General features: G+C 39.2%; 1 protein-coding gene across 1 annotated transcript; it reads left to right on the top strand.

The window, feature by feature from the left end:
• The first annotated feature begins 17,620 nt into the window (after positions 1 to 17,620).
• LOC121412869 lies at positions 17,621 to 26,141 on the top strand. The gene is made up of 5 exons (XM_041605631.1): positions 17,621 to 19,172; positions 19,353 to 23,314; positions 24,125 to 24,192; positions 24,765 to 24,870; positions 25,290 to 26,141. Exons 1-5 carry the CDS (start codon positions 17,621 to 17,623, stop codon positions 26,139 to 26,141), a joined length of 6,540 nt encoding a protein of 2,179 aa, XP_041461565.1.
• Positions 26,142 to 27,431: the final 1,290 nt, after the last annotated feature.

Raw genomic sequence — 27,431 nt, forward strand, 5'->3', positions numbered from 1 at the left:
CGTAAAACCAGTGAGTAGGCTTATTTATGTGAGAGATTGCACGAAGCAAAAGAGAGAGAGAGAGAGAGAGGGAAGTAGTACATGTATATAAAGTCAACAAGAGTTGGAAGCATCTGATAATATAATATAAAATTACAGTAATTAACTACTTGTTTATAAATGCATTGTAAAAGGTAATTTGTATTTTTTATCATTGTTTTAATTTACATTCCATAAACCCACTATATTTTCGCTTTTCATTTCCCTGATCATGTGATAAATAAGTATGTAAGCAAATTGTGGTTTAGCAATTTTTCAAATAATGTATGTAAACGATTTCTCATTTTTGTGCTGGCGCTTTGCGCTCGCAAAATTTGATTTGTCAGATCCCTATTATTTTCCTCTATTTCATAAAGTTCTCAAAATATCCCTATTTAAGTCAAATTGTCAAAACTTATCAGCTCGTATCAGCTCGTGTGGCATTTTGATTGGTGAGTTATGTATATCTCAATATTAATTCTATTAAAAACTACTTAAAATCCCCATTTTATGACAGTTTATCAAAAATTTCGGCTCGCGATTTGCGCTCGCATTAATTGTTGAAAATAAATTAACTCATGCATCTTATTCATAATTACAACAGTGCATTAAATTTCCAGTTTTCAGGCCACAATATTAACAGATTTCGCGCTCTTATAAGGCTTATTAGATTAATAGATAAAATATTAATTTAAGAATCAAATTTTTCTTTTTTCAGAATGGAAAATTGACAAATTTTCTGCTGACGCTTTGCGCTCGCATTTTGAATGTAGGAAGATTTCCAATTACTCATAATCCTTTTCATGATATCCATGAATACAGTGTCCCCCTTTTAGGTGTAAATCATTTTTTTCGCTCGCGCTTCGCGCTTGCTTGAATTGTTTAAGTATATATTGATCCTTTTCACGATTTCAAAAAGTGCTTGGAATTTCCATTTTTCAGGTTAAAATTTTAAAATTTTCCGCTCACGCTTCTCACTCGCATTATTTGTATGTAAAGTGTAAAATACATGAAACCGATGTTTTTGCTCAGTTGGTAGAGCGTCCGTCTCACAACCGGGAGGTAGGGGGTTTAAACCCCGGCCGCGTCAGACCAAAAGACGTTAAAATATGAGAGTTGCTGCTACCCTGTTTGGCGTTCAACGATTGAAGGGATAGAGCCTCGTTGATCTGGCGCTGCACAGTGGCTGCTGGGCCCATGAACAATTGGACAAAGCAAATTTTCGGAGTACTTCATTTCATGTCTATTTCGAACAATAAATTATGGATTTTCAAATAATAAAGCTACAAAAATAGCTCGCGCTTGTACTATTTAAATAAGGCTTATGAGATTATCGTACAGTTATGTCAATTTATAAGAATGAAGCTTAGAAGTGACTATCAGGACTACCCCCTTCAAACAAACAAACAAAAATTAACTTCTAGTGGCCGATCGGGAAAATGTGACTGAAAAAAAGTCCGGGCCCTATCCGTATTGGCGAAAGTTGGATCCGCCCCTGAAAATACCTTACATACTTTGGGACAGCGTTGGGATATTTTTTATCCTCTTTTTACCGCCCTTTCACACGGTACAAAATCGTAATATTATTGATGATTTCAGTGAAAAATAAGGCTAATGACGAATATTTAGCACGTGTCAAACCAAACTAGAATATGATTAGAATCATGAACGCTAATCACAATCACAAGTTCAAATTCTACTCCGGGTGTGAATTCATGTTAAGTTTCACTCAAATTGCAGTACGAATTCTACGTGTGAAAGGCTTGACCTCCAAAACAATTTGGGGGGCGGAGCTTACGTGACCTTTCAAGCACTTCCGTAGATAATACAATTGCCATGCACTCACCGTAGTTTGTATTGCGATAGAGTGCTTTGATTGGCAAGTCACCAAGGACACTCGGGAATTCGAATTCAAATCACAGTTTTCAATTTGGCTTGTGAAAAGTCAGATGATTCTAAAGACGAATTGCAGTCATCATACAATGATGATTCGAAAAGGCCCAAAGTTAAGCAACATTGCAATGTTAACTAGTTTTTTTCCTTTTCATTTACTAAGAGGATTAAACTGAAACGGAACTGGTTTTACATGTTTAAATTGATATGTAGACTATTAAAGCAGGGGGTTTGATTTCTTTTGTAGATTTTATGCTGGCTCCCTAAAAAAAAAAAATCTTATAATCTTTAAACATTTTTGGTTGCTTTTTATAGTATTCATGGAATAGTACCACAATATAGTGTTTTCTTTATCAATTAATACATACCATGACTTTACGCTCATCTACTTCTGGACACCTTATTCCTAAAAATTCAAAAGCTTGGGGGGATCATTTGCTCATGCATGCCCCACTTTATGGAATAACGCTCCTGCAGAAGACATCAAAAGATTTACCTCTGTCGAGACTTCAAAACATCTTCTCAAAACTCATTTATTCAACTCTTAACTCTTAGCGTCTTATAAATCACATTATTATCAGAAATGTTTGCTCATTTTTTACCAATATCTCAAGATTCTTCACCTGACGAAAAAAAAACAAGCCCATTGTCTGGGGATCTGTCCTCCGAGATAGCCATCCTTGATAAAATATTGAAGTTTGTCTGACTTTTTTTGTAACGGCAGATATTCACTCTGTATAGATTTCATCTAAAAGAGTTCTTGACTTAGTCATAATGAACTGCGATGAAGCCGGAGGACAATCAATACTAGCAATGCTTAATTGTACCACATTTGGTGGGCTTGTTACGATCGTCTGCGTTCGCGGAGCGAGATGGAGCGGGAGTGGTCGTATCCTCTCGAGAAAACCGGGGGAGCTTTTCTCGAAAGGGTGGGTTGGGGGAGGGGAGTCAAAATAACGCACCTTTTCGAGACAAGTGGGGAAGTTTTCCACGAAAGGCAGTGTTGAGTAGTCTCTTGTACCAGTTGTTTATTTGTGTGTCTGTGTACATTTTTGGGAGGGAATGGAGGCCGCATATGAGGTGAGGTTGTGTGGGTGGGTGCATGTGTGTCATATTTGGAACACTTCGACGGATATTTGCATTAAAAAAGGAAGAAATTAAATAAGGAAAAATGCAAATTTTGTGCATTTAAATTTTGGCTCATTAATTTTCAATAGTTTCGGCGGTTTCGTCGACCGGGTTCTGCCGTCGGCTACATGGTAACTATACTAGCTAGCAGCTTGCAAAGCTAAAGCCAGTTTCAAAATAATTGCTTCTGTGGTGTACAGATGAGTGGAGGGAGGGACTTCAGGCGCTCGCCCCCTCGGTCATCCCCCCACAAAAAATCACGACCAAGAAAAACAAGAAAGGGAAAGAGAGAAAGGGGAAAAATTCTGAACATTATGCCATACATAATTGGATTTTTTTCAAAGATAAACATATCTAAATTTTTGCTCGCTCACAACTTTTTTTTTATTTTGCCCAATACACCATATCTACATGTAGCCCCTCAAAATATTTGGATCATTACGCCACTGATATGTTTCCTTACATTTCTATGCAAATGTTAATTCAGAATAGAATATTCAGAATAGAATACACTATTTCTCCTAATAATTCGATTGTTTTATATGGCTTTTTGGAATTGTTAGGGGTCAAGAATTACTTCATTTATATGCAGTTTTATTCAAAATCACAAACAACTGCAAGTTCTCTTCTTTTCTCCTAATCATCAGTGGCGTAATGAGCCCAAATTTTGAAGGGGTCAGATATGTTATATCGGGCAAGGCAAAATCCAATAAAAGAAAACATTTCGACATTTTCAATTAAACAATTTTTTTATCAGATTTTGGCTTAAAAATATTGAGAAGATGATATCATACGTCACATTTCCTGTCTTTTTTTCTTTTCTTTCCTTTTTAGTCGTCATTTTTTTTTTTTTGGGGGGGGGCACTCCAAGCCAACTCCCATCTTTGCACCTCTACCAAAAGTGTATTGATATCATATTGTTATTATTTGATGAGCAATCTCCAACCCACCCTTTCGAGAAAAACTCGAAAAAATATACTCCTGTAAATTTGGATCTTTAATTTATCAAACTACCACAAAGGTAGAGATTATATAAAAATAAAAAGTAGTAGAGTCTTTAGGAAGGCTATCTTGCCTGCAGGCCTCTAGTTTTTTTTTTTGTTTTTTGTTTTTTGCACTTTCATCCTATACTTTAGTTTCGGTTTCCCGAAACCTGGAGTTTTATCAGGCCACAAATCCAGTTTACTTTTATTTTTCTGTTGCAGCTTACTGTAGCAGAAGAAAACCAACGGTGCTGCAAGAATCAGAACGCATACAAAAGAAAAATGCATTAATTTTTTTAAAAAAGGAAGGGAAACAAAAAAGAAATAAAAAGGAAAAAAGAGAAAAGAAAAGAAAAAAAAGAAAGAAAAAAAGAAAAAAAGAAGAGAAGACAAAAAGAAAAGAAAAAAATAACATGAAAAAGAAAAGAAAAAAGAGAGAAATAAGACAAAGAAAATAAAAGAAAAGAAAAGGAAGAAAAAAAAAGAAAAAATAAAGAATTAGAGAGAGAAGGAAAAGAGGAATGGAAAAAATATATAATAAGCTACTGAAAATGAACAAAAGCTGTGGCAAAAATAGTTAATCCTGACTGGTTGCCAACCAAGGAAAGAAAAAGAAGATCTAGGCCTTTTTAGGTGTGCCTCGCAAGCCTTTATTTTTTAACACGTCCTTTTATTTTTTTCCTTTTCACCGTAATAATTAGTTAACATGTATTGTATTTTCCCACAATGCCTTATAGAACATTAATATATCATGCGATGAGCTACTTTTCATTGTTACATTTTTATCTTTGAACTGTTTATACTGTATGTATGTTGTTTTTTCAAAAGAGCATTTTTAATCGGCTTGTGAAATAAAGAAGAATTGAATTGAATGGAATTGAAAAAAAGAAAAAATATATATTTCGGTCATTTAAACGAAATTAGCTCCATGAAGTAAACTCCAATTTGTTACTTAGAAAATCATTTTCTTGCTATTGCTATGTAGTAAAGTAATTGGACATACCCGTATCCAAAGATTGAGCTGTAAGAACTTAATGGAAAAAATGTCTCTAAATTATCAGATACACGATTTGCCACTATTTCAGATGGTTTAAACTTATTTTGTAATATCATATCACAGTCTGAGAGTAAAATTGTGTTAAAATAGGAAAATCTATGTTAAATTAAATTTTCATATAGGAAAGGTACACGAAAAAGGTATCTAACAAAATGATATCTCAATACACACAAAGATAAGGGTTTGTAAATAAAATGTCAATATTTGTTTTTCGTAGGCGTATAGACCTGTGTTTAGTTTTGATAGAGGCCCCTAAATTTTCTCTTTCCATACAAATTATTAGATCTCTTTTTCTATCATAGCAGGCTGAATCCTTCCAAACTGTACCAATTATCTATTAAACATGACTTTTTATTACGACAATTTTTAGTGCACTCTGAGACAATAATCTTAATTTCGATTCGGACTAATTAACTGCCGCGCTCCTTTGCAATTTTTTTTATTTCGCTTCACGTTAAAATTGAAAGCTGATAGACCTTTATTCTGAACTGGGTTTAGCTAAGACCATCTTCTAACCCTGTGCCAGAATTATGGAAAGCCAAAAAGTTCATTTTTTTTTACAATTGTATGCTTCTTTAGTTTGTTATGCTCTTTCACAATTCTTTAGTGGTGAAGACGTCTATTTTGTTTATTTTTCCCACGCACTTGCGAATAATTTGATAATCAAATAAGCTGATAAATTGAACCTCGAGAATTATGTCACTATTGGCTATCAATATTTAGACCAAACCTTTACACCAGAGTTTATATCAACCCTAATAAGACTGGGATATTTCAATACCTAGAACACCGAGGGGGAGGGTGGTGATTAAGCCCCCACCTCCTCTGATCACTTGTAATCACGACGAAACGACGGAATGGGCATTGCAAATGACATAATCAACAAAACGGCATTATCGAATTCTTCGAAAAGAAAAACTCACCTCTAAATGATTTTGCTAATTTATGCGTGAATCCATAAGCCTGCAGTTAGGAAAGGCCCCGAAAATGCAATATATATCACTTTTTTATATACAATTATATTATTTTATTGTTTTCTAAATTTCCTTCTTTTCGAATTGTTGTTTCTATTTTTTTTTTCTTTCACCGGGATCGTCGGGGAATCTATTCTTAAAACAGACAAAATAAATTTAATAGAGTTTAATCATGAATAGTAGAAACAATGATACCTTTATGAATTTTGGCTAAAGAACTATCTGCATTGGATTTGTACATGAATTCACATATTTTTCCTCCACAGTGCAAGGGGGTCGCAAATTTGGTCTCTCAAAATTTGCACGAGGCTTGAAAGTACAGCCCGGCGCACTACCAGTATGCAGGGGCGGAAATCTCTCCCAAAAGGTAGGGGGGGGGACAAGGGTCTGGAAAATTTGACTAGCAAAAAAAAAAAATAGGCTATTACTTAAAATTTAAGGTCATTTCGACGAAAATATTTCTGACAAGCAAATAAAAAGGTCATCTCGTCCGAAAACGCACGTTTTAAACTTTTATTCACATTTTGAGTGAAATATTTCTTAGCATCACCAAAGACCCAAAATAGTAGGGGGTCATATGATATTGTGTCCCCCCTACTATTTTGAGTAGGGGGGACACGTCCCCCCTGTCCCCCCTGGGATTTCCGCCCATGCCAGTATGTATAGTATTAATTTTTTTTCAGAACTACATCTGCAAGTAATTTGCTGGAGATTAACCAAGAAACTCATTTTGTTTTTAATCAGCAGACGACAGGGTCTTGGCAGAAGGAACACGAGACTGAGCATGCAGGGAATAAGAACATTAGTTTAGAAGATCATTGTACTGGAGGAATTAAAGATAAGAAATTGTAAGTTTTATTCCATTTATTATTATCGAAATACATCTATTCATCTATCTTTAATGGGTAAAAACATGATTAGTATTGCTAACAGGTTTCAGGGCATTTGCTCTGGAGACATGAAAATTTTCTCCGATGGAAATGTCCACGTTAAGCCAAGCCAAACCTAAAACCTAACCTCCAAAACTAATAACCCTTATCATTATCTGTACATTCTTCTGAATACAAACTCCAACCCTATGTCTTCTGAGATAATAAGACTAGAGCGAATATCAGATGAGCGTAATTTTGTTGAGTCAGTTTTTAACATCAATATTTATTGTAAATAATAGTGCAGACACAAGTAAAAAAAGTTTTAATTATGTTCTCAGAGTATGTGTAAATAATGTATAAGTAAATATTCCTCTCACGATGTACCCTGGAAGGTATGAGATATTAAAATCTTTTAAACGTCCTTGCCTTTATAAAATAAAAATGTTTAAAGCACGTCAAAGCAGTATCGGGTGCCCCCAAATGATTTTTTTAAAGCGAATTCATTTTTCTACAGCCTAGCTAGCGTTTTGTATAGTTTACTATTATTTAGCATTAACGTCTCATTAGTTCTAAGGACCGCCATATTCGATAAAATTGTGTTCATATCTAAATTTGATGATTAATCATAATAATAATAATAGGGACTCTTTACAATTGTTTTATTTTGTCAAAACAATAAACATAAATTCCAAACTTCACGTCCTCTTTGTTTAATATAAAGTATTGTTACGAAATTTATATAAGGGGATTGGAAATTATTAAATCACTAAAGTGTAGGCTCTCACAGATCTCACTGAGTTCACAAGTGTTCGCTTTCTCCCCTCTCACTGTCTCTGTATAAAAGTTCTCACTTCAATTCTTTCAGTTCTCTCAGAACGTAAATCAACTATCCGTACATCTATTCTCTCAAAAGTGTGGAACAGCAGAGTGAAACAATCAGAGCTGACTTTTAGGTTAGACTGTCCGTTTATTATAATAACGCGTTCGAGGAATAAGACACAATCCAACTATACAATCGATTGAAATGGACTCCAAGACGTGCCCCGAGAATCTCTTTTGAAATGCGAATTACCACCCCTTTTATAGAGAGCTAAATCGAGCAAAGCATCCTTGAGCTAGTTTCTATCCCTCTCCCAAGAACAACATTCGTCCTCGGCCGAGATGGGCTGCACGCGACTGAGAGTCGGTCCTTGATGTTGCATAACACAAGGGCAGACTCTGTTTACGAGCGAGCGAGACCCTGGACTTATGCAAAACAGAACTGTCCTCGGCGTGAGGTCAGGCGAGGTCGCACGCGACAGAGATCTGTCATCGCTGGGCGAGGTCGCACGCGACTGAGAGACTATCCTCGCCGTTACGTAAGCGAAGGACAGTCGCTCTTGACGAGCGAGGCCCAGGTAATAAATAATGTTTGACCTCACCGGGAATGTTGGAAGGACGCTCAGGCAGAGCGAGATGTAGCTCAAGAAGGCTCTGCTCTCAATGGATATCAAGAATGACAGTATAGTACAAATGAATACCAAGAATGACAGTATAATACAAATACAAATTCGTGACACTATCCCCCCTCCCCGGAAAAAGTCACTGTCCTCAGTGACAGATTCAAACCTATTGACTGTGCAAAGCATAATGACGCAAAATCATCTAAAATAAACATTACCAAAAAGTAAAGAAAAATGGAGTCGTAATTAACCTCTATCTACAACATACACTATTATTATTAGCAGTATTTAACCCGATTAAATGTGTGACTGGATCTGTACAAATGAATATGCCTACTAATATAAGCTAATTATTTAAGGCTAGCTATGAATTGTCGGATCTCTTTGCTGAATTTCGTGCCTTACGGTTGCGTGTCGCCAACAGCATTAATTAGTGACAGGGCAGTAATAAGTGCCACATTCAACACGGGAGAACCAATTAAACACTAAAAAATGGCTACGCAAGAAAAATATCAACATCAATAAACCAAGAAAGCCAGGAATATCCTGATCTATATGTAAGTAGTATAATGGACACGTATGAATTAAAACAAAATAAATGAACAGTTTAAACCACCAACTACTGAATAAAACAATAGATAACGTTATCAACCATGACATAAGTGAATAAAACAGAGCTCAGCAAGCCGATAGAGGATGAGAAAGAATAATAAGAATGGACGATTAAGACAGAGAGTAAAACAAATTCAAGCAAAAGGTAGGGCGTAATATAAAAACAGACACACCAAATTTAACGAAAATATTGTCTCCATAAGAGGAAGTGTTAAGCGAGAGATGCACATCACGCATCAGTAAGTACAAGGATGAGGAGAAAGATGGAGACGGATGTGAATATAGAGATTATGACAAAAAACATAATGAAGACAAATAGAACAATACTTAAAGTCCATGTATGCAGCAACAGGGGACAGTTCATCATTACAAAAGTTTCTTCTTTATTCCATGAGAGAATCCAAAAGTCAATTCAATACTCGCGGTTAGTGTTACGAACTTGAAGTTCATGACTCAAACTTACAGGATAAGCCGAGTTGGCTGTCGCGTCTTTCCGGGGATAGGTCTGTCCGGGGACTTGGTGAGCCAGTCAAGCACAATCGACACACCAGGATCATCTCGCTGAATTTTGAGCAATTCCTCATGTGCAAGATTTCCAACTATGACATCCTGGTTTACACTAATTCTATGCTTATCCAACTTTGTCTTCTTCTGCTGCTTTGAAACACTACTTGCTCTCATAAGCCTACTTGGAATCGGCCAGAATCTCCCATTTAATGACTTTGCTGCTCCGTCCTTAACACGGGCAATACTAACATTATTCCAGCGCACCGCGACGACTCCAATTAAACACATTAACATAATACCAAACATAACTCTGTATCTTGACAATACACGACTAACACCTGCGGCTAACGCGACGACGACGACAACAACTACGGCAGCTAACCACTTAATGCAAGATAAATTCTTCTTCACATATGGAGCCCCTTCTTTTGCTGAAGAAGCTGTTTGAGTTTGGGTGGATACAGACAGTTTCTCTGTTGGCCGTGCACCCTCAAACACCAATGTATCAGATGCAGAACTACTTTTCACCACTTTTACCGGCAGCGGAAATACCTCATCCTTACATTTTCCATGCACATCGTCTCCTTGTTGAAGGTTTGCAATATTTTTCCCAGCATGCACATGATCCTTATCAAGTGCATTGGCTACGCGCACTGGTGAATCGATATCCTTCCTACTGATATCGACTAAGCGACTAGCTTCATGTATCGGCTCTAAGGTCTCCCTGTCACCCATTGGTTCAATCAATCCATAGGGTAACTCTTCTGGGTCTAACGTTGAAGTATCCGAACACCCAGCAATGATAACCTCTGAGTTAGCTGGGCTGACGATGTTACTCTTCACGTTCACACTACAGCTTACGTGGTCGCCCACAATCTGAAAGCGAAACAGGCGATCGTTCAGGAGTAGTCCACGTCTCGGTTCGAGAACAAAATTGAAGTGGTGTATGAAATCAAATCCGAGAAGGCCCTCGTCACTTATGTCGGCAACAAATACATTCCACCTGAATGTTTTGTCCTCAATCGATATGTCAATATCGGCAGTTCCATGAATATTAAGTATTCCATCTCCTGCTGCCTGAAGTTGGATGTCTTCTGTCAGACTCATCAGATTTGGGCGTGAGTCTTGGGCTATACTATGATACACTTTGGATGATATGACAGTTACTGCTGCTCCAGAGTCGACCAAAAATTTAGCATTAGCACCATTAACATTCACTCCAATAAAGGCAGAAATCCCCTTAGTTTTAATGAGCTTGATAATTCTTCGTGCACCGCCAACTCTATTTTCAAGGGCCGAAACCTGGTCGATTGGATCGGCCCCTCCTAGTTTCCCGCGTCCGTATGATCTCTAGAGGGTGGGGGAGCATCCTGCATTTGACATGTTTGATGCATGGCCTGAGTGGGTGGGGGCTGTGGTGATGTCTGACCCCACATCTGTTGTGGGTAGGGTGTCGACTGAATGTGCTGTGGCGGAGCCCATGGCTGGGGTGCAAATGTTTGTTGTGGTGGGTAGTGGCGACTATCATAGGGATGAACATTAGGGCAGTTACGAGCTAAATGTCCTTCCCTATCACACTCATAGCATCGTCTGTGCAGTGGTCTATTACCCCGAGGAATGCGCCCTGTATCGTCATTACCTCGTCTACCTTGGCGAACGTCTCCCGACTGCGATTGCCTCTCGACCTGTTCTTTCAGAAGAGAAGAAAGAGTATCGAGTCTTTTGTTAATGGAGGTAACTCGACGCTCAAAATCAGCCAGACGATCATCGGATACGTTGATCGAAGAGGATGACAGAGCCCTAATCGGTCGGTAGCTGCTGCGACCATTCTCCTCTCTCAAATTCATATACCGTTCCGCTATTTCCCTGGCCTCTTGTAGGGATTTAGGCTCGTGCATTCCGACGGCAAGGATCATATTTTGATCACCCAGTCCTCTTAAGAAATGGCGCGTACTAATGGTCTCTATTGTCTCAACGTCTGCACTTGGGTAGCCGAAAGTTGTGAGCCTTCTAACGTCGGCGGCGTAATCAGCAATTAGTTCTTTAGGCCGAAGACGTCTTGCTTCCAGCTGAGAAACGAATGATGCTGGGGTCTTCCTATTTTCAAATCGTTCACTTAATGCTGCTACAAGCTTATCAAAGTTTCCCGTCACATCGGAAGTCAGCTGTTGGAAGGCGAAATCGGCAGCATCTCCTCGCAGACATGCCAGCATCCGAAATCGTTTTTCATTCGCATTCCATTTACAAGCTTCGGCGATGTTGTGAAACGAAAATATGAAACTCTCCCAGGGGCGCGTCCCATCAAAATATTCCTGATGTGGAAGTTGAATAGCAGCCCTGTGGTCATGGTACTTGTTTGGGCCGATAATTTTAACCTCGCTGTCAGAATCATCATCTCCATCTGAAACTTGGGAATGTAGTCTCGCCTGATCAAGCTCAACTTTCAGCTGCTTGATCTCTTGTTCTAAGTCTGTCTTTCTTCTCCTTCCAGGCATATCGACTAACGTGTTGAAGTCCAAAATCCCACCGCTGCCACCAGTGTTACGAAATTTATATAAGGGGATTGGAAATTATTAAATCACTAAAGTGTAGGCTCTCACAGATCTCACTGAGTTCACAAGTGTTCGCTTTCTCCCCTCTCACTGTCTCTGTATAAAAGTTCTCACTTCAATTCTTTCAGTTCTCTCAGAACGTAAATCAACTATCCGTACATCTATTCTCTCAAAAGTGTGGAACAGCAGAGTGAAACAATCAGAGCTGACTTTTAGGTTAGACTGTCCGTTTATTATAATAACGCGTTCGAGGAATAAGACACAATCCAACTATACAATCGATTGAAATGGACTCCAAGACGTGCCCCGAGAATCTCTTTTGAAATGCGAATTACCACCCCTTTTATAGAGAGCTAAATCGAGCAAAGCATCCTTGAGCTAGTTTCTATCCCTCTCCCAAGAACAACATTCGTCCTCGGCCGAGATGGGCTGCACGCGACTGAGAGTCGGTCCTTGATGTTGCATAACACAAGGGCAGACTCTGTTTACGAGCGAGCGAGACCCTGGACTTATGCAAAACAGAACTGTCCTCGGCGTGAGGTCAGGCGAGGTCGCACGCGACTGAGAGACTATCCTCGCCGTTACGTAAGCGAAGGACAGTCGCTCTTGACGAGCGAGGCCCAGGTAATAAATAATGTTTGACCTCAGCCGGGAATGTTGGAAGGACGCTCAGGCAGAGCGAGATGTAGCTCAAGAAGGCTCTGCTCTCAATGGATATCAAGAATGACAGTATAGTACAAATGAATACCAAGAATGACAGTATAATACAAATACAAATTCGTGACACTATCCCCCCTCCCCGGAAAAAGTCACTGTCCTCAGTGACAGATTCAAACCTATTGACTGTGCAAAGCATAATGACGCAAAATCATCTAAAATAAACATTACCAAAAAGTAAAGAAAAAATGGAGTCGTAATTAACCTCTATCTACAACATACACTATTATTATTAGCAGTATTTAACCCGATTAAATGTGTGACTGGATCTGTACAAATGAATATGCCTACTAATATAAGCTAATTATTTAAGGCTAGCTATGAATTGTCGGATCTCTTTGCTGAATTTCGTGCCTTACGGTTGCGTGTCGCCAACAGCATTAGTGACAGGGCAGTAAGTGCGACATTCAACACGGGAGAACCAATTAAACACTAAAAAATGGCTACGCAAGAAAAATATCAACATCAATAAACCAAGAAAGCCAGGAATATCCTGATCTATATGTAAGTAGTATAATGGACACGTATGAATTAAAACAAAATAAATGAACAGTTTAAACCACCAACTACTGAATAAAACAATAGATAACGTTATCAACCATGACATAAGTGAATAAAACAGAGCTCAGCAAGCCGATAGAGGATGAGAAAGAATAATAAAGAATGGACGATTAAGACAGAGAGTAAAACAAAATTCAAGCAAAATTAAGGTAGGGCGTAATATAAAAACAGACACACCAAATTTAACGAAAATATTGTCTCCATAAGAGGAAGTGTTAAGCGAGAGATGCACATCACGCATCAGTAAGTACAAGGATGAGGAGAAAGATGGAGACGGATGTGAATATAGAGATTATGACAAAAAACATAATGAAGACAAAAAGAACAATACTTAAAGTCCATGTATACAGCGACAGGGGACAGTTCATCATTACAAAAGTTTCTTCTTTATTCCATGAGAGAATCCAAAAGTCAATTCAATGCTCGCGGTTAGTGTTACGAACTTGAAGTTCATGACTCAAACTTACAGGATAAGCCGAGTTGGCTGTCGCGTCTTTCCGGGGATAGGTCTGTCCGGGGACTTGGTGAGCCAGTCAAGCACAATCGACACACCAGGATCATCTCGCTGAATTTTGAGCAATTCCTCATGTGCAAGATTTCCAACTATGACATCCTGGTTTACACTAATTCTATGCTTATCCAACTTTGTCTTCTTCTGCTGCTTTGAAACACTACTTGCTCTCATAAGCCTACTTGGAATCGGCCAGAATCTCCAATTTAATGACTTTGCTGCTCCGTCCTTAACACGGGCAATACTAACATTATTCCAGCGCACCGCGACGACTCCAATTAAACACATTAACATAATACCAAACATAACTCTGTATCTTGACAATACACGACTAACACCTGCGGCTAACGCGACGACGACGACAACAACTACGGCAGCTAACCACTTAATGCAAGATAAATTCTTCTTCACATATGGAGCCCCTTCTTTTGCTGAAGAAGCTGTTTGAGTTTGGGTGGATACAGACAGTTTCTCTGTTGGCCGTGCACCCTCAAACACCAATGTATCAGATGCAGAACTACTTTTCACCACTTTTACCGGCAGCGGAAATACCTCATCCTTACATTTTCCATGCACATCGTCTCCTTGTTGAAGGTTTGCAATATTTTTCCCAGCATGCACATGATCCTTATCAAGTGCATTGGGTACGCGCACTGGTGAATCGATATCCTTCCTACTGATATCGACTAAGCGACTAGCTTCATGTATCGGCTCTAAGGTCTCCCTGTCACCCATTGGTTCAATCAATCCATAGGGTAACTCTTCTGGGTCTAACGTTGAAGTATCCGAACACCCAGCAATGATAACCTCTGAGTTAGCTGGGCTGACGATGTTACTCTTCACGTTCACACTACAGCTTACGTGGTCGCCCACAATCTGAAAGCGAAACAGGCGATCGTTCAGGAGTAGTCCACGTCTCGGTTCGAGAACAAAATTGAAGTGGTGTATGAAATCAAATCCGAGAAGGCCCTCGTCACTTATGTCGGCAACAAATACATTCCACCTGAATGTTTTGTCCTCAATCGATATGTCAATATCGGCAGTTCCATGAATATTAAGTATCCCATCTCCTGCTGCCTGAAGTTGGATGTCTTCTGTCAGACTCATCAGATTTGGGCGTGAGTCTTGGGCTATACTATGATACACTTTGGATGATATGACAGTTACTGCTGCTCCAGAGTCGACCAAAAATTTAGCATTAGCACCATTAACATTCACTCCAATAAAGGCAGAAATCCCCTTAGTTTTAATGAGCTTGATAATTCTTCGTGCACCGCCAACTCTATTTTCAAGGGCCGAAACCTGGTCGATTGGATCGGCCCCTCCTAGTTTCCCGCGTCCGTATGATCTCTAGAGGGTGGGGGAGCATCCTGCATTTGACATGTTTGATGCATGGCCTGAGTGGGTGGGGGCTGTGGTGATGTCTGACCCCACATCTGTTGTGGGTAGGGTGTCGACTGAATGTGCTGTGGCGGAGCCCATGGCTGGGGTGCAAATGTTTGTTGTGGTGGGTAGTGGCGACTATCATAGGGATGAACATTAGGGCAGTTACGAGCTAAATGTCCTTCCCTATCACACTCATAGCATCGTCTGTGCAGTGGTCTATTACCCCGAGGAATGCGCCCTGTATCGTCATTACCTCGTCTACCTTGGCGAACGTCTCCCGACTGCGATTGCCTCTCGACCTGTTCTTTCAGAAGAGAAGAAAGAGTATCGAGTCTTTTGTTAATGGAGGTAACTCGACGCTCAAAATCAGCCAGACGATCATCGGATACGTTGATCGAAGAGGATGACAGAGCCCTAATCGGTCGGTAGCTGCTGCGACCATTCTCCTCTCTCAAATTCATATACCGTTCCGCTATTTCCCTGGCCTCTTGTAGGGATTTAGGCTCGTGCATTCCGACGGCAAGGATCATATTTTGATCACCCAGTCCTCTTAAGAAATGGCGCGTACTAATGGTCTCTATTGTCTCAACGTCTGCACTTGGGTAGCCGAAAGTTGTGAGCCTTCTAACGTCGGCGGCGTAATCAGCAATTAGTTCTTTAGGCCCAAGACGTCTTGCTTCCAGCTGAGAAACGAATGATGCTGGGGTCTTCCTATTTTCAAATCGTTCACTTAATGCTGCTACAAGCTTATCAAAGTTTCCCGTCACATCGGAAGTCAGCTGTTGGAAGGCGAAATCGGCAGCATCTCCTCGCAGACATGCCAGCATCCGAAATCGTTTTTCATTGGCATTCCATTTACAAGCTTCGGCGATGTTGTGAAACGAAAATATGAAACTCTCCCAGGGGCGCGTCCCATCAAAATATTCCTGATGTGGAAGTTGAATAGCAGCCCTGTGGTCATGGTACTTGTTTGGGCCGATAATTTTAACCTCGCTGTCAGAATCATCATCTCCATCTGAAACTTGGGAATGTAGTCTCGCCTGATCAAGCTCAACTTTCAGCTGCTTGATCTCTTGTTCTAAGTCTGTCTTTCTTCTCCTTCCAGGCATATCGACTAACGTGTTGAAGTCCAAAATCCCACCGCTGCCACCAGTGTTACGAAATTTATATAAGGGGATTGGAAATTATTAAATCACTAAAGTGTAGGCTCTCACAGATCTCACTGAGTTCACAAGTGTTCGCTTTCTCCCCTCTCACTGTCTCTGTATAAAAGTTCTCACTTCAATTCTTTCAGTTCTCTCAGAACGTAAATCAACTATCCGTACATCTATTCTCTCAAAAGTGTGGAACAGCAGAGTGAAACAATCAGAGCTGACTTTTAGGTTAGACTGTCCGTTTATTATAATAACGCGTTCGAGGAATAAGACACAATCCAACTATACAATCGATTGAAATGGACTCCAAGACGTGCCCCGAGAATCTCTTTTGAAATGCGAATTACCACCCCTTTTATAGAGAGCTAAATCGAGCAAAGCATCCTTGAGCTAGTTTCTATCCCTCTCCCAAGAACAACATTCGTCCTCGGCCGAGATGGGCTGCACGCGACTGAGAGTCGGTCCTTGATGTTGCATAACACAAGGGCAGACTCTGTTTACGAGCGAGCGAGACCCTGGACTTATGCAAAACAGAACTGTCCTCGGCGTGAGGTCAGGCGAGGTCGCACGCGACTGAGAGACTATCCTCGCCGTTACGTAAGCGAAGGACAGTCGCTCTTGACGAGCGAGGCCCAGGTAATAAATAATGTTTGACCTCAGCTGGGAATGTTGGAAGGACGCTCAGGCAGAGCGAGATGTAGCTCAAGAAGACTCTGCTCTCAATGGATATCAAGAGTGACAGTATAGTACAAATGAATACCAAGAATGACAGTATAATACAAATACAAATTCGTGACACTATTTTAATACATTTTCCCCCCAATTTTCACATTTCTATTGTAATTTCTAACCATAAGTGAATAATTTCGCATAAAGGTATATTCGGGCGTATAATTCTGACGTCGATTTAAAAGAAAATATCTTCCGGCATAATTCTTACTGAGGCGAATTACTCCTTTACGTTTCCTACTATTGGTATAACATGAGCAGTAAATCTTGCATTTCATTTTTAATGTGTTACCAAGTATGTAGACAGTATGACATAAGACATTAATCAAATGAATCTAATCTATTTTGTTATTGGTTCCTAAAATTCTCCCATTCTTCAAAGTGACATACAAACAAAAATAATACTTTCATTCATACCCTCCTCGATGAGTTACTAGATTTATAGATTTTTTTTCACAAGACATGCTCCAAATAGACCGAGAACAATATGTCTTTCTTACAGGGTGGATATTACAGACATCTCGATGATCACACCGCAACAGAACAAGCCATCGCAGAAAGCCACCGTAGTTTTCAATATTAAAAAAATAAAACCTCAAGAAGAGAATACAAACGGAGGAGATATTCTTCTATGTAGTCAATCAGTCAGTACGAAAGAAATGTTTTACGCTCCTGTATCCTTCACAGCCAACTCGTGTACTTCAGATGATAAGTGTAGCCAACTCAAAGATTGCAGACTCCAACCATTTGAACTGGACGAGATTTTAGACAAAGATTCGATTGATGCTTTAGAAGAATGGGTTACAGCATACAACACACTCCTCTGGGAAATATTCTTTAGGGATAACAATGGGCCAAAAGACGAACTACCACTCAATCATGACATGAACAAGGTGGATGATGAAGAATACACCATACTGTACAAGGCAGCCTTAGAAGGAAACCTAAAAGAAATTGAGGAACTTATTTCAAAGGGAGCAAACCTGGATAAACCGAGCAAGGGTGGCCTTAGGCCTCTTCATGCAGCAGCTGAAGAAGGTCATGCTGATATTGTGGATTTCCTCATCCTACATGGAGCGGACCCGAGTGTCGAAAGCAACATGGGTCAGACACCTCTTTATAAAGCAGCGACCAATGGGCATTCGTGCATCATAGAAAGTCTAGCTGCAAAAGGGGTTGATGTAAACAAGGAAAATAGCGCAGGTCAGACACCATTCAATGCTGCCATTCAACATGGCCAACTAGACGCTGTCAAATATCTCATCACTAATGGAGCAAAACAGAACAGATATGATGGAATGACCCCACTCTATGCAGCAGCTCAATCCGGTCACCTAGATATTGTAAGATTCTTAATTTCCATTGGAGATGATGTGAATGAAGAAAATGATGATGGAAGGATCCCCTTACATGGAGCTGCTATCATCAGTAACATGAAGATCATAGAATATCTCACTCAAGAAGGTTCCGATGTGAACAAGGCAGATACGACTGGTTGGACTCCTTTCAATGCTGCCAATCAGAAAGGTAATCTACAAGCTGTCAAATATCTCATAGATGAAGGTGCCAAGCAGAACAGGTATGGCGGAATTTCTCCGCTGTATGCTGCAGCTCGATTCAGTTATCTAGATATCGTGGACTTCTTCATTTGTCATGGAACTGGTGTGAATGAGGTGAATAGTAGTGAGAGGATTGCTCTCCATGGAGCCTGTACTAAAGGAAACATGGATGTCGTGAAATATCTCATTGCACATGGTTCTGATGTGAACAAAGCTGATTCGAATGGCTGGACTCCATTTAACGCCTCCATTCAATATGGCCACCTCGAAGTTGCCAAATATCTCATAGATAAAGAGGCAAAGCAGAACAGGTACTATGGAATAACTCCACTCTGTGCTGCAGCTGAATTCGGCCATTTAGAAATCGTGAAATCATTCATTTCCAATGGTGCTGATGTGAATGAAGAAAATGATGACGGGAAGATTCCCCTTCATGGAGCTGCTATCAGTGGTAACATAGATATAATAGAATATCTTATTCAGCAAGGCTCTGATGTGAACAAGGCTGATTCAGAGGGTTGGACACCATTCAATGTTGCCATTCAAGGAGGCCATCTAGAAGCTGTCAAATATCTCCTAAATAAAGAAGCAGAACAGAACAGATTTGATGGAATAACTCCACTGTGTGTTGCAGCTGAATTCGGTCATTTAGATATCGTGAAATTATTAATTTCTATTGGTGCTGATGTGAATGAAGAAAATGATGACGGGAAGATTCCCCTTCATGGAGCTGCTATCAGTGGTAACATAGATATAATAAAATATCTCATTCAACAAGGCTCTGATGTTAACAAGAATGATTCAGAGGGTTGGTCACCATTCAATGTTACCATTGAAGGAGGCCATCTAGAAGCTGTCAAATATCTCATTGATGAAGGGGCCAATCAGAACAGATATGATGGAATGACCCCACTCTATGCTGCAGCTCAAAGCGGTCATTTAGATATCGTGAAATTCTTCATCTCCAAAGGTGCTGATGTGAATGAAGAAAATGATGAAGGGAGGATTCCTCTCCATGGAGTTGCTATTAACGGTAACATGGATATCATGGAATATCTCATTCAAAAGGGTTCCGATATCAATAAGGCCGAATCGACGGGTTGGACACCATTCAATGCTGCCAATCAGAAAGGTAATTTAGATACTGTCAAATATCTCATAGATATCGGAGCCAAGCAGAACAGGTATGCTGGGATGACTCCACTTTATGCTGCAGCTGGATTCGGTCACCAAGATATTGTAAGATTCTTCATTTTCAATGGGTCTGACGTGAACGTAGAAAATAATGATGGAAGAATTCCCCTACATGGAGCTGCTTTCAGGGGAAACATCAATATCATGGAATATCTCATTCAACAAGGTTCTGATGTGAATAAGGCCGATCGGGAAGGTGGCACACCATTCAATGCTGCAATCCAGTGCGGCCATCTTGAAGCTGTCAATTATCTCATTGATAAAGGAGCCAAGCAGAACAGATATGATGGAATGACCCCACTCTATGCTGCAGCTGAATACGGTCACCTAGATATTGTGAGATGTTTGAGTTCCAATGGGGCTGATGTGAATGAACAACACGATAATGGTAGAATTCCATTACATGGAGCTGCTATTAACGGTAACGTTAAGATCATGGAATACCTCATTCAACAAGGCTCAGATATGAACAAATCCGATCAAAAGGGTTGGACTCCACTCAATGCTGCCATTCAATACGGCCATCTAGAAGCTGTCAAATATCTCATTGATAAAGGAGCTAAACAGAACAGGTATGATGGAATGACCCCACTCAATGCCGCAGCTGACTTTGGACATTTAGATATTGTAGAGTTCTTAATTTCAAATGGTGCTGATGTGAATGAAGAGAACGATAGAGGGAGGATTCCTCTTCACGGGGCTGCATTCAGTGGTAACGTGAAGATCATGGAATACCTCATTGAACGAGGTTCTGATGTGAACAAGGCTGATCCCAAAGGTTGGTCACCATTCAATGTTGCAATTCAATACGGTAATCTAGAAGCTGTCAAATATCTCATAGATAAAGGAGCCAAGCAGAACAGATTTGCTGGAATGACCCCGCTCTGTGCTGCAGCTGCATTCGGTCATTTGGATATTGTGAAATTCTTCATTCCTAAAAGCGCTGATGCGAATGAAGAAGATGATAATGGGATGATTCCTCTTCATGAAGCTGCTATCAGTGGTAATATGAAGATCATGGAGTATCTCATTCAACAAGGGTCAGATATTAACAAGGCTGACCAAGATGGTTGGACACCATTCAATGCTGCCATTCAATATGGTCATCTAGAAGCTGCCAAATATCTCATGGATAAAGGAGCCAAACAGAACAGGTATGATGGAATGACCCCACTCTATGCTGCAACTCAATTCGGTCATTTAGATATCGTGAAACTCTTTATTTCTAATGGTGCTGATGTAAATGAAGAAAATGATAATGGGATGATTCCTCTTCATGCTACTGGTAGAGGCCATCTAGATATCATGGAGTATCTCATTCAACAAGGGTCAGATGTAAACAAGGCTGATCCAAAGGGATGGACACCATTCAATGCTGCTATTTACAAAGGGCATCTAGAAGCTGTCAAATATCTCATGGATAAAGGACCCAAGCAGAACAGATATAATGGAATGACCGCTCTCTATGCTGCAACTGCATTCGGTCATTTAGATATCGTCAAATTCTTCATCTCAAATGGTGCTGATGTAAATGAAGAAAATGATAATGGGATGATTCCTCTTCATGGTGCTACTGGTAGAGGCCATCTAGATATCATGGAGTATCTCATTCAACAAGGGTCAGATGTAAACAAGGCTGATCCAAAGGGATGGACACCATTCAATGCTGCTATTTACAAAGGGCATCTAGAAGCTGTCAAATATCTCATGGACAAAGGAGCCAAGCAGAACAGATATGATGGAATGACCGCACTGTATGCTGCAGCTCAATCCGGCCATTTAGATATCGTGAAATTCTTCATCTCAAATGGTGCTGCTGTTAATGAAGAACATGATAGTGGCAGGATCCCATTACATGGAGCTGCTATCAATGGTAACATGAAGATCATTGAATACCTCATTCAATGCGGCTCCGATGTGAACAAGGCTGACAAGGAAGGTGGAACACCATTCAATGCTGCCATTCAAGAAGGCAATCGAGAAGCTGTCAAATATCTCATAGATAAAGGAGCCGAGCAGAAGATATTTGATGGAATGACCCCACTCTATATTGCAGCACAAGCCGGTCATTTAGATATCGTGGAATATTTAATTTCCAATGGCGCTGATGTGAATGAAGAAAATGATATTGGGGAGATTCCTCTTCATGGTGCTGCTAGTGGAGGCCATCTAGATATCATGGAGTATCTCATTGAATTAGGGTCAGATGTAAACAAGGCTGATCCAAAGGGTTATACACCATTCCATGCTGCCATTGAGTACGGCCATCTAGAAGCTGTCAAATATCTCATAGATAAAGGAGCCAATCAGAACAGGTATGCAGGAATGACTCCACTCTTTATTGCAACACAAACCGGTCATTTAGATGTAGTCAAATTCTTCATATCTTATGGTGCTGACGTCAATGAGGTTGATGACAAAGGGACGATTGCTCTCCATGCTGCTGCCCGTAAAGGTAACATTGAAATCGTTGAGTATTTCATTCAGCAAGACTCTGATGTAAACAAGACGGACAGAAATGGACTGACACCACTGAACATAGCAATCATCGAAGGGAAGTTGAAAGTTGTTAAATTTCTCATTGCTAAAGGAGCCAAATATTTTAGTTATGAAGGTATGACTCCACTTTACATCGCAACACAATACGACCATATCGACGTAGTGAAATTCCTCGTGTCCAAAGGAGTCAGCGTAAACGAAGGGACTGAAAGCGGGAAGTCTCCGCTCCATGCAGCATGTTACAACGGTAACATCAATATGGTAGAATACCTACTTCTCAACAATGCTAATGTAAATAAACAAGCTGAAGATGGATGGACGCCACTCCAAGCCGCTGCACAAGAAGGCCACCTGCAAGTAGTCAAGTATCTTTCAGTACGTGGTGCACACATGAAGGATATGGATGGTATAACTTCGATACAGGCATCGCCAAACACAGCTCATTCTACTCGTCAAATACAAGGAATATTGAGTACTGACACCCTTGCTCAAATTGCGTCACGAAATCAACAACATAAAGGTCATCGGACTGCAATCCAAGCAGAATCTGCAACACATGCAGAACAATCCAAACTACACGTTCATAATATCTATGATGACAATGCTTTCATCCAAGAGGAAAGGTGTGATGAACTCTCGTTGAGCACTGGGGCTCATAAAGCTGAGGGTAGCGCCAATCAGGAGCCTAATCCTTTCTCTGGTGCCCAGACGAAATCTGCTGAAGAATCTGAACATGGTTCATCCCAGGATGACATTGACGCAGTACAAAACAGCATGACTAGGAAACAATACAACCGAGCCAATGATATAAGCCGCCCTGTCTCGCTCGGACCTCAGAAATGGCAATACAGCGGATTTGCTCCACCATTCCTACAAACCCTGAACAACTCTATGACCACTGGGCAGGATTCAGAAGACCCATGGTCGAGATGGCATCTCCCAACTAAAGAGATTAGACAAACCAGAGTGAGTAGTTATCGTTATTTTTTAGAATCAATATGTGACTAGCAACCCCAAAACCAAATATGAGCCGCCGAAATTGGGTTTGAAATTTCTATTCACCTTGATAAGGCCTATTCTAGGCTTCAAATTGGTATCTTACTTTTTAACATTTATTCATACAACTATTTAATGTCACGTCTCATTCATTCAATGAGAGCTTAAAAGATATGGAGAAAACAATGTTTGAAAAATATGGAGAAAACAAGATTGACTCTAACATTAGTTGTGCACAATGTGCAATATTGGTAAAAACAAACCGTAAAAAGTGGTGTAAACGAACGTTTTAAATCTTGCATATTATCTTCAAATTTTGACAGTATGTGAAATAACAAATATTCATTCAGATGAGCTCATCTTTTTTCTTCGGAGACAAATTTCTATTTTCACTATTTACATAGAATATTCACTAGTGTCTTTATATTGGTTTTAGGTTGGCAGGTCACATTCGTGTAGTGTATAGGCTTGGATAACCAAATGATTTTGAAACTAGTAATCACTTTTTTATGTGTGTTATTAAATGGAATCATATTTGAATTTACAAGAGACTGTGTTTAACTGGTAATCGTAACAAGTAATTAAATCCAATAATGAAAAATACTATTTCCAACTTAATAAATGTATATGTGGGATATTTATTCAAATTCATGTCGTAATCTTCATTATTTTTCTTGAAATTTAGACAACTTTTTGATCATATCTCTTTTCTGTTCAGGTCTGATGGTTTTGGATATGTAGTCTTCGTGAAATTCTTACATTATTTATTTTCTATTACAGAACCCTCCAAATCTGATCACTACAAGAAATGATCGTGCCATTCATGGAGCTTCGTCAGAGTCAAACAGGTAATATTTCTGTAGTAATTCATTAGAACAAAACTCCACTAAAACCTCCACCAGGATAAAATGTAAACTGTGCAAACTCGAAAAACATCATACTGAGCATTGAAAGTATAGACTCTTCCGATGAGGACTGGTTCCCATTTAATTTGTATATTTTGATTAATATTTATAATATACACATTTGCAGGGGTTTTACTACGACGTTATACCCCTTTCGCGTTGCAGATTGCAGAAACCGTGCTTAAAGATAAAGGCAGTTCAGGGCTCTATTAAACCATTGAACCAGAAATATAGTTTTTCAGCTTAGATTTCATGGTTTCACAAAGTTTTTTTTTAAATGTACCAGGTCTAGATCTAGTAATATATACTTAGTCACATTTGACCTTGATTTCATGAAATTTCTCATTAAATAATTTTTGCTGTATTACTTTCCTCTACCTTGGACATTTCAGACGCACGTTAAATTGTCCACACTTCCATTCATTTTACTATTGATAGCTAACTTATTTGGGGCTTTTTAATGTTCTTCTGAACCATTTCCTTTACCAGTTTATACTTATACATTTCTAACTCAGTACCCTAAGATCAAAGCCTTCATCAAATGGTCATCAAGATGTCTACTACAAAACACACCTGTCCTACATAGGAGCAACTTCTGGCAACGCTGGATGGAAATTCCTGGTAGGTTATCCATTCCTTAAGAGCAGATTTTAATGATACAAATTTGTCTCTTTCGTATTAATAATCAATTTCCTTCTCATCAGGAAGAATTCATGATTAAGTAAACAATAAAACCTTAAATTTGAAATCGATGATATAGTGAAGACATTTCGCTGTGAATGTTGTGCACAACTAACTGGTATAGGGAATTCAATGTTCATGATACATGTATGCTGCCACTTATGACATCAAATTTATTTTTGTTTTGATTTTTTTATTAAAAAATATACTTTTGAGACTTTCATGCTTGTTAAACTGATTAATATATATCCTTGTAACTTGCGAATAATAATTTTAATATGTTATAATGATAATCTAAAAAGATCTTCAAGGGAATGCTTCTAAACACTATTTTGTTTTTTTATTATGTTATTCTCTAGTCGAAATTTCGAAAAACATGGAAAGGTCGACCCCCTTCAGCTCTGCTGATCGTTGAAACTCTCCTGCAGGCGCTGTTAGCTTTCGCCATCATTCTTGCAGAATGTCCAGTTCACGTAGCAGGCAACGGTCTCACCGAACAGGTGACCCTGCAAGCAGGTAGTCAGGGTGTAGTCCCATTCCATTTGCCTTGGTCCACTAATGATACATCCCAAGGCACCCCATATTTTACAGTTCGGTTCGAATCGCAAAATCGGCCATTTTGCGTCAATGGAATACATGTGATAGATGGGTTCAAAAGCTCAACGCAGTCTTCAAGATTTACGACATCTGTCACAGGCTTAGACACAGCTCCCTGCGTAAATCTATTCATAGATGATGTTGATACTGTAGACCAGGATAGATACATATTCACTGCAATCTTGTACAAGCTAGGAGACATGAGGCATGAAGTTAATAAAAAGGAGGTCGCTGTAACTGTTCTACCTGGATCAGCAAATTGCTTCATTACTTTAAATGACAACTGCGCGTATGGAGAAGTACGATGTCGAGCCACCACTGGAAGTGTAGGAACCTCACTATCATGTTATCAAAATGACCAAAAGCTCAATATCCTTGATGACATCTCAGATATAGGGCGGGAAACCAGTGGTACATTTTGTCTTCTTCATGACACTGCTTTCTCTTGCTGTTCACATGAAGTGACGTCAGACGTCAGTGCTGCAAAGTGCAATGACTTCCAGTGGCCACCTCGCGTGCCTGGTAATCGTACTACAACACAGCACATACCTGAATCCCTTACCGTATCAGCAGTAGTAGGCCTACTTACACCAATCTTGAAACCAGTCAAATGACCGCAATAGAATTCGATATCCATTCCGGGCTGGTAGGCAAAAGCCTCCACTTCTCAAATACTTATTATATCCGTTGATTCACGTCCTTCACTTTGTCTACTAAATTTGCACCTCTATTATTTCACAAGGGGACAAAATATTTTTATTTCACATCTAATGCATATAATTTCAAAAGTAACTTCAAAACAACCATTAAAATCTATTTAGGATCTCACTTTTGAAAACATACAATCTTAAAATCTAATGTTAGTATTTTCATTTACGCAAACAAACTTGATAGGGCAAGGTGACACAAATGGTGCCTTTTTTCTCTCAGTTGAATAATAGAGGTATGTGTAGACACACAAATCAGTCTTTTTCTCTTCATTGTCGGCAATTTCGGTATTTTTCCTTTCTTCACCTTTCTTCCTCCTCTTCTTTCTGTTTTCTCTACTTGAATAATCAAAAGGACCGGTCGATCCAGCCCCCCCCCCTCTTCTATGACCCCGCTTGTGAACGGTATTGCATATTTAATTCAGTTTGTTATATCTCATTGTAATGTTTATCGTGTTGTAAGCCAACACATGGAAAGTTTATACATAAATCCCAGTAACCATGGTAACTAGATCTATTACCATTTTACAGACACAAGTTAAAAATAACGGTTGGTATATACATGACTTAACAGATATCCATTTTATGAGCAGAATATTTTTTTCTAGAATGTGATAATATTCATGCAAGCATGTACAAACTATCATGTAGATAATTATATGTAGAAATAATCTAAATAAATTGAAAATTTGTGTGGAGTTTAATAGTTATGTAAATATAAGTGATAGAACTTCGAATGAGAAAAAACAAGATTCAGAATGCTATATCACATTTTTCAATCGATTTTTTTAATTGAAATTGCAGTCATGTGATAAGTTCATGTTTGTGTATATACTGCTATCTTTTTTTTGTTTTACTACATTTTCTAAAAAAACAACATTTGTACGAATGAAGTTACGTTTCATATTCTTTACTCAGTATATGCTTGCTAATAATGTATAGTCTTTTTTATATAGTTGTTTGCTTTCATTTCTTACAGGAAAATGATTATTTCTGAATCTATGACAGGCTTCACTGAATAGTGTGGAATAATTTGATATATATCTACAATATGAACAATTACAAATCTATTTTCTTTTTTTAAGATTAAACTTGATATTTTCTTGCTGTTAAATAGAAAGAAACATTTTATTGTATACTCTTAAGGTTTCTATAGCAACTATAATGCAGAGTAAATTAAACTTTATTCATGCCTTA

Source organism: Lytechinus variegatus, chromosome 4, assembly GCF_018143015.1.
Source record: "Lytechinus variegatus isolate NC3 chromosome 4, Lvar_3.0, whole genome shotgun sequence".
NCBI classification, from domain to species: Eukaryota; Metazoa; Echinodermata; class Echinoidea; order Temnopleuroida; family Toxopneustidae; genus Lytechinus; species Lytechinus variegatus.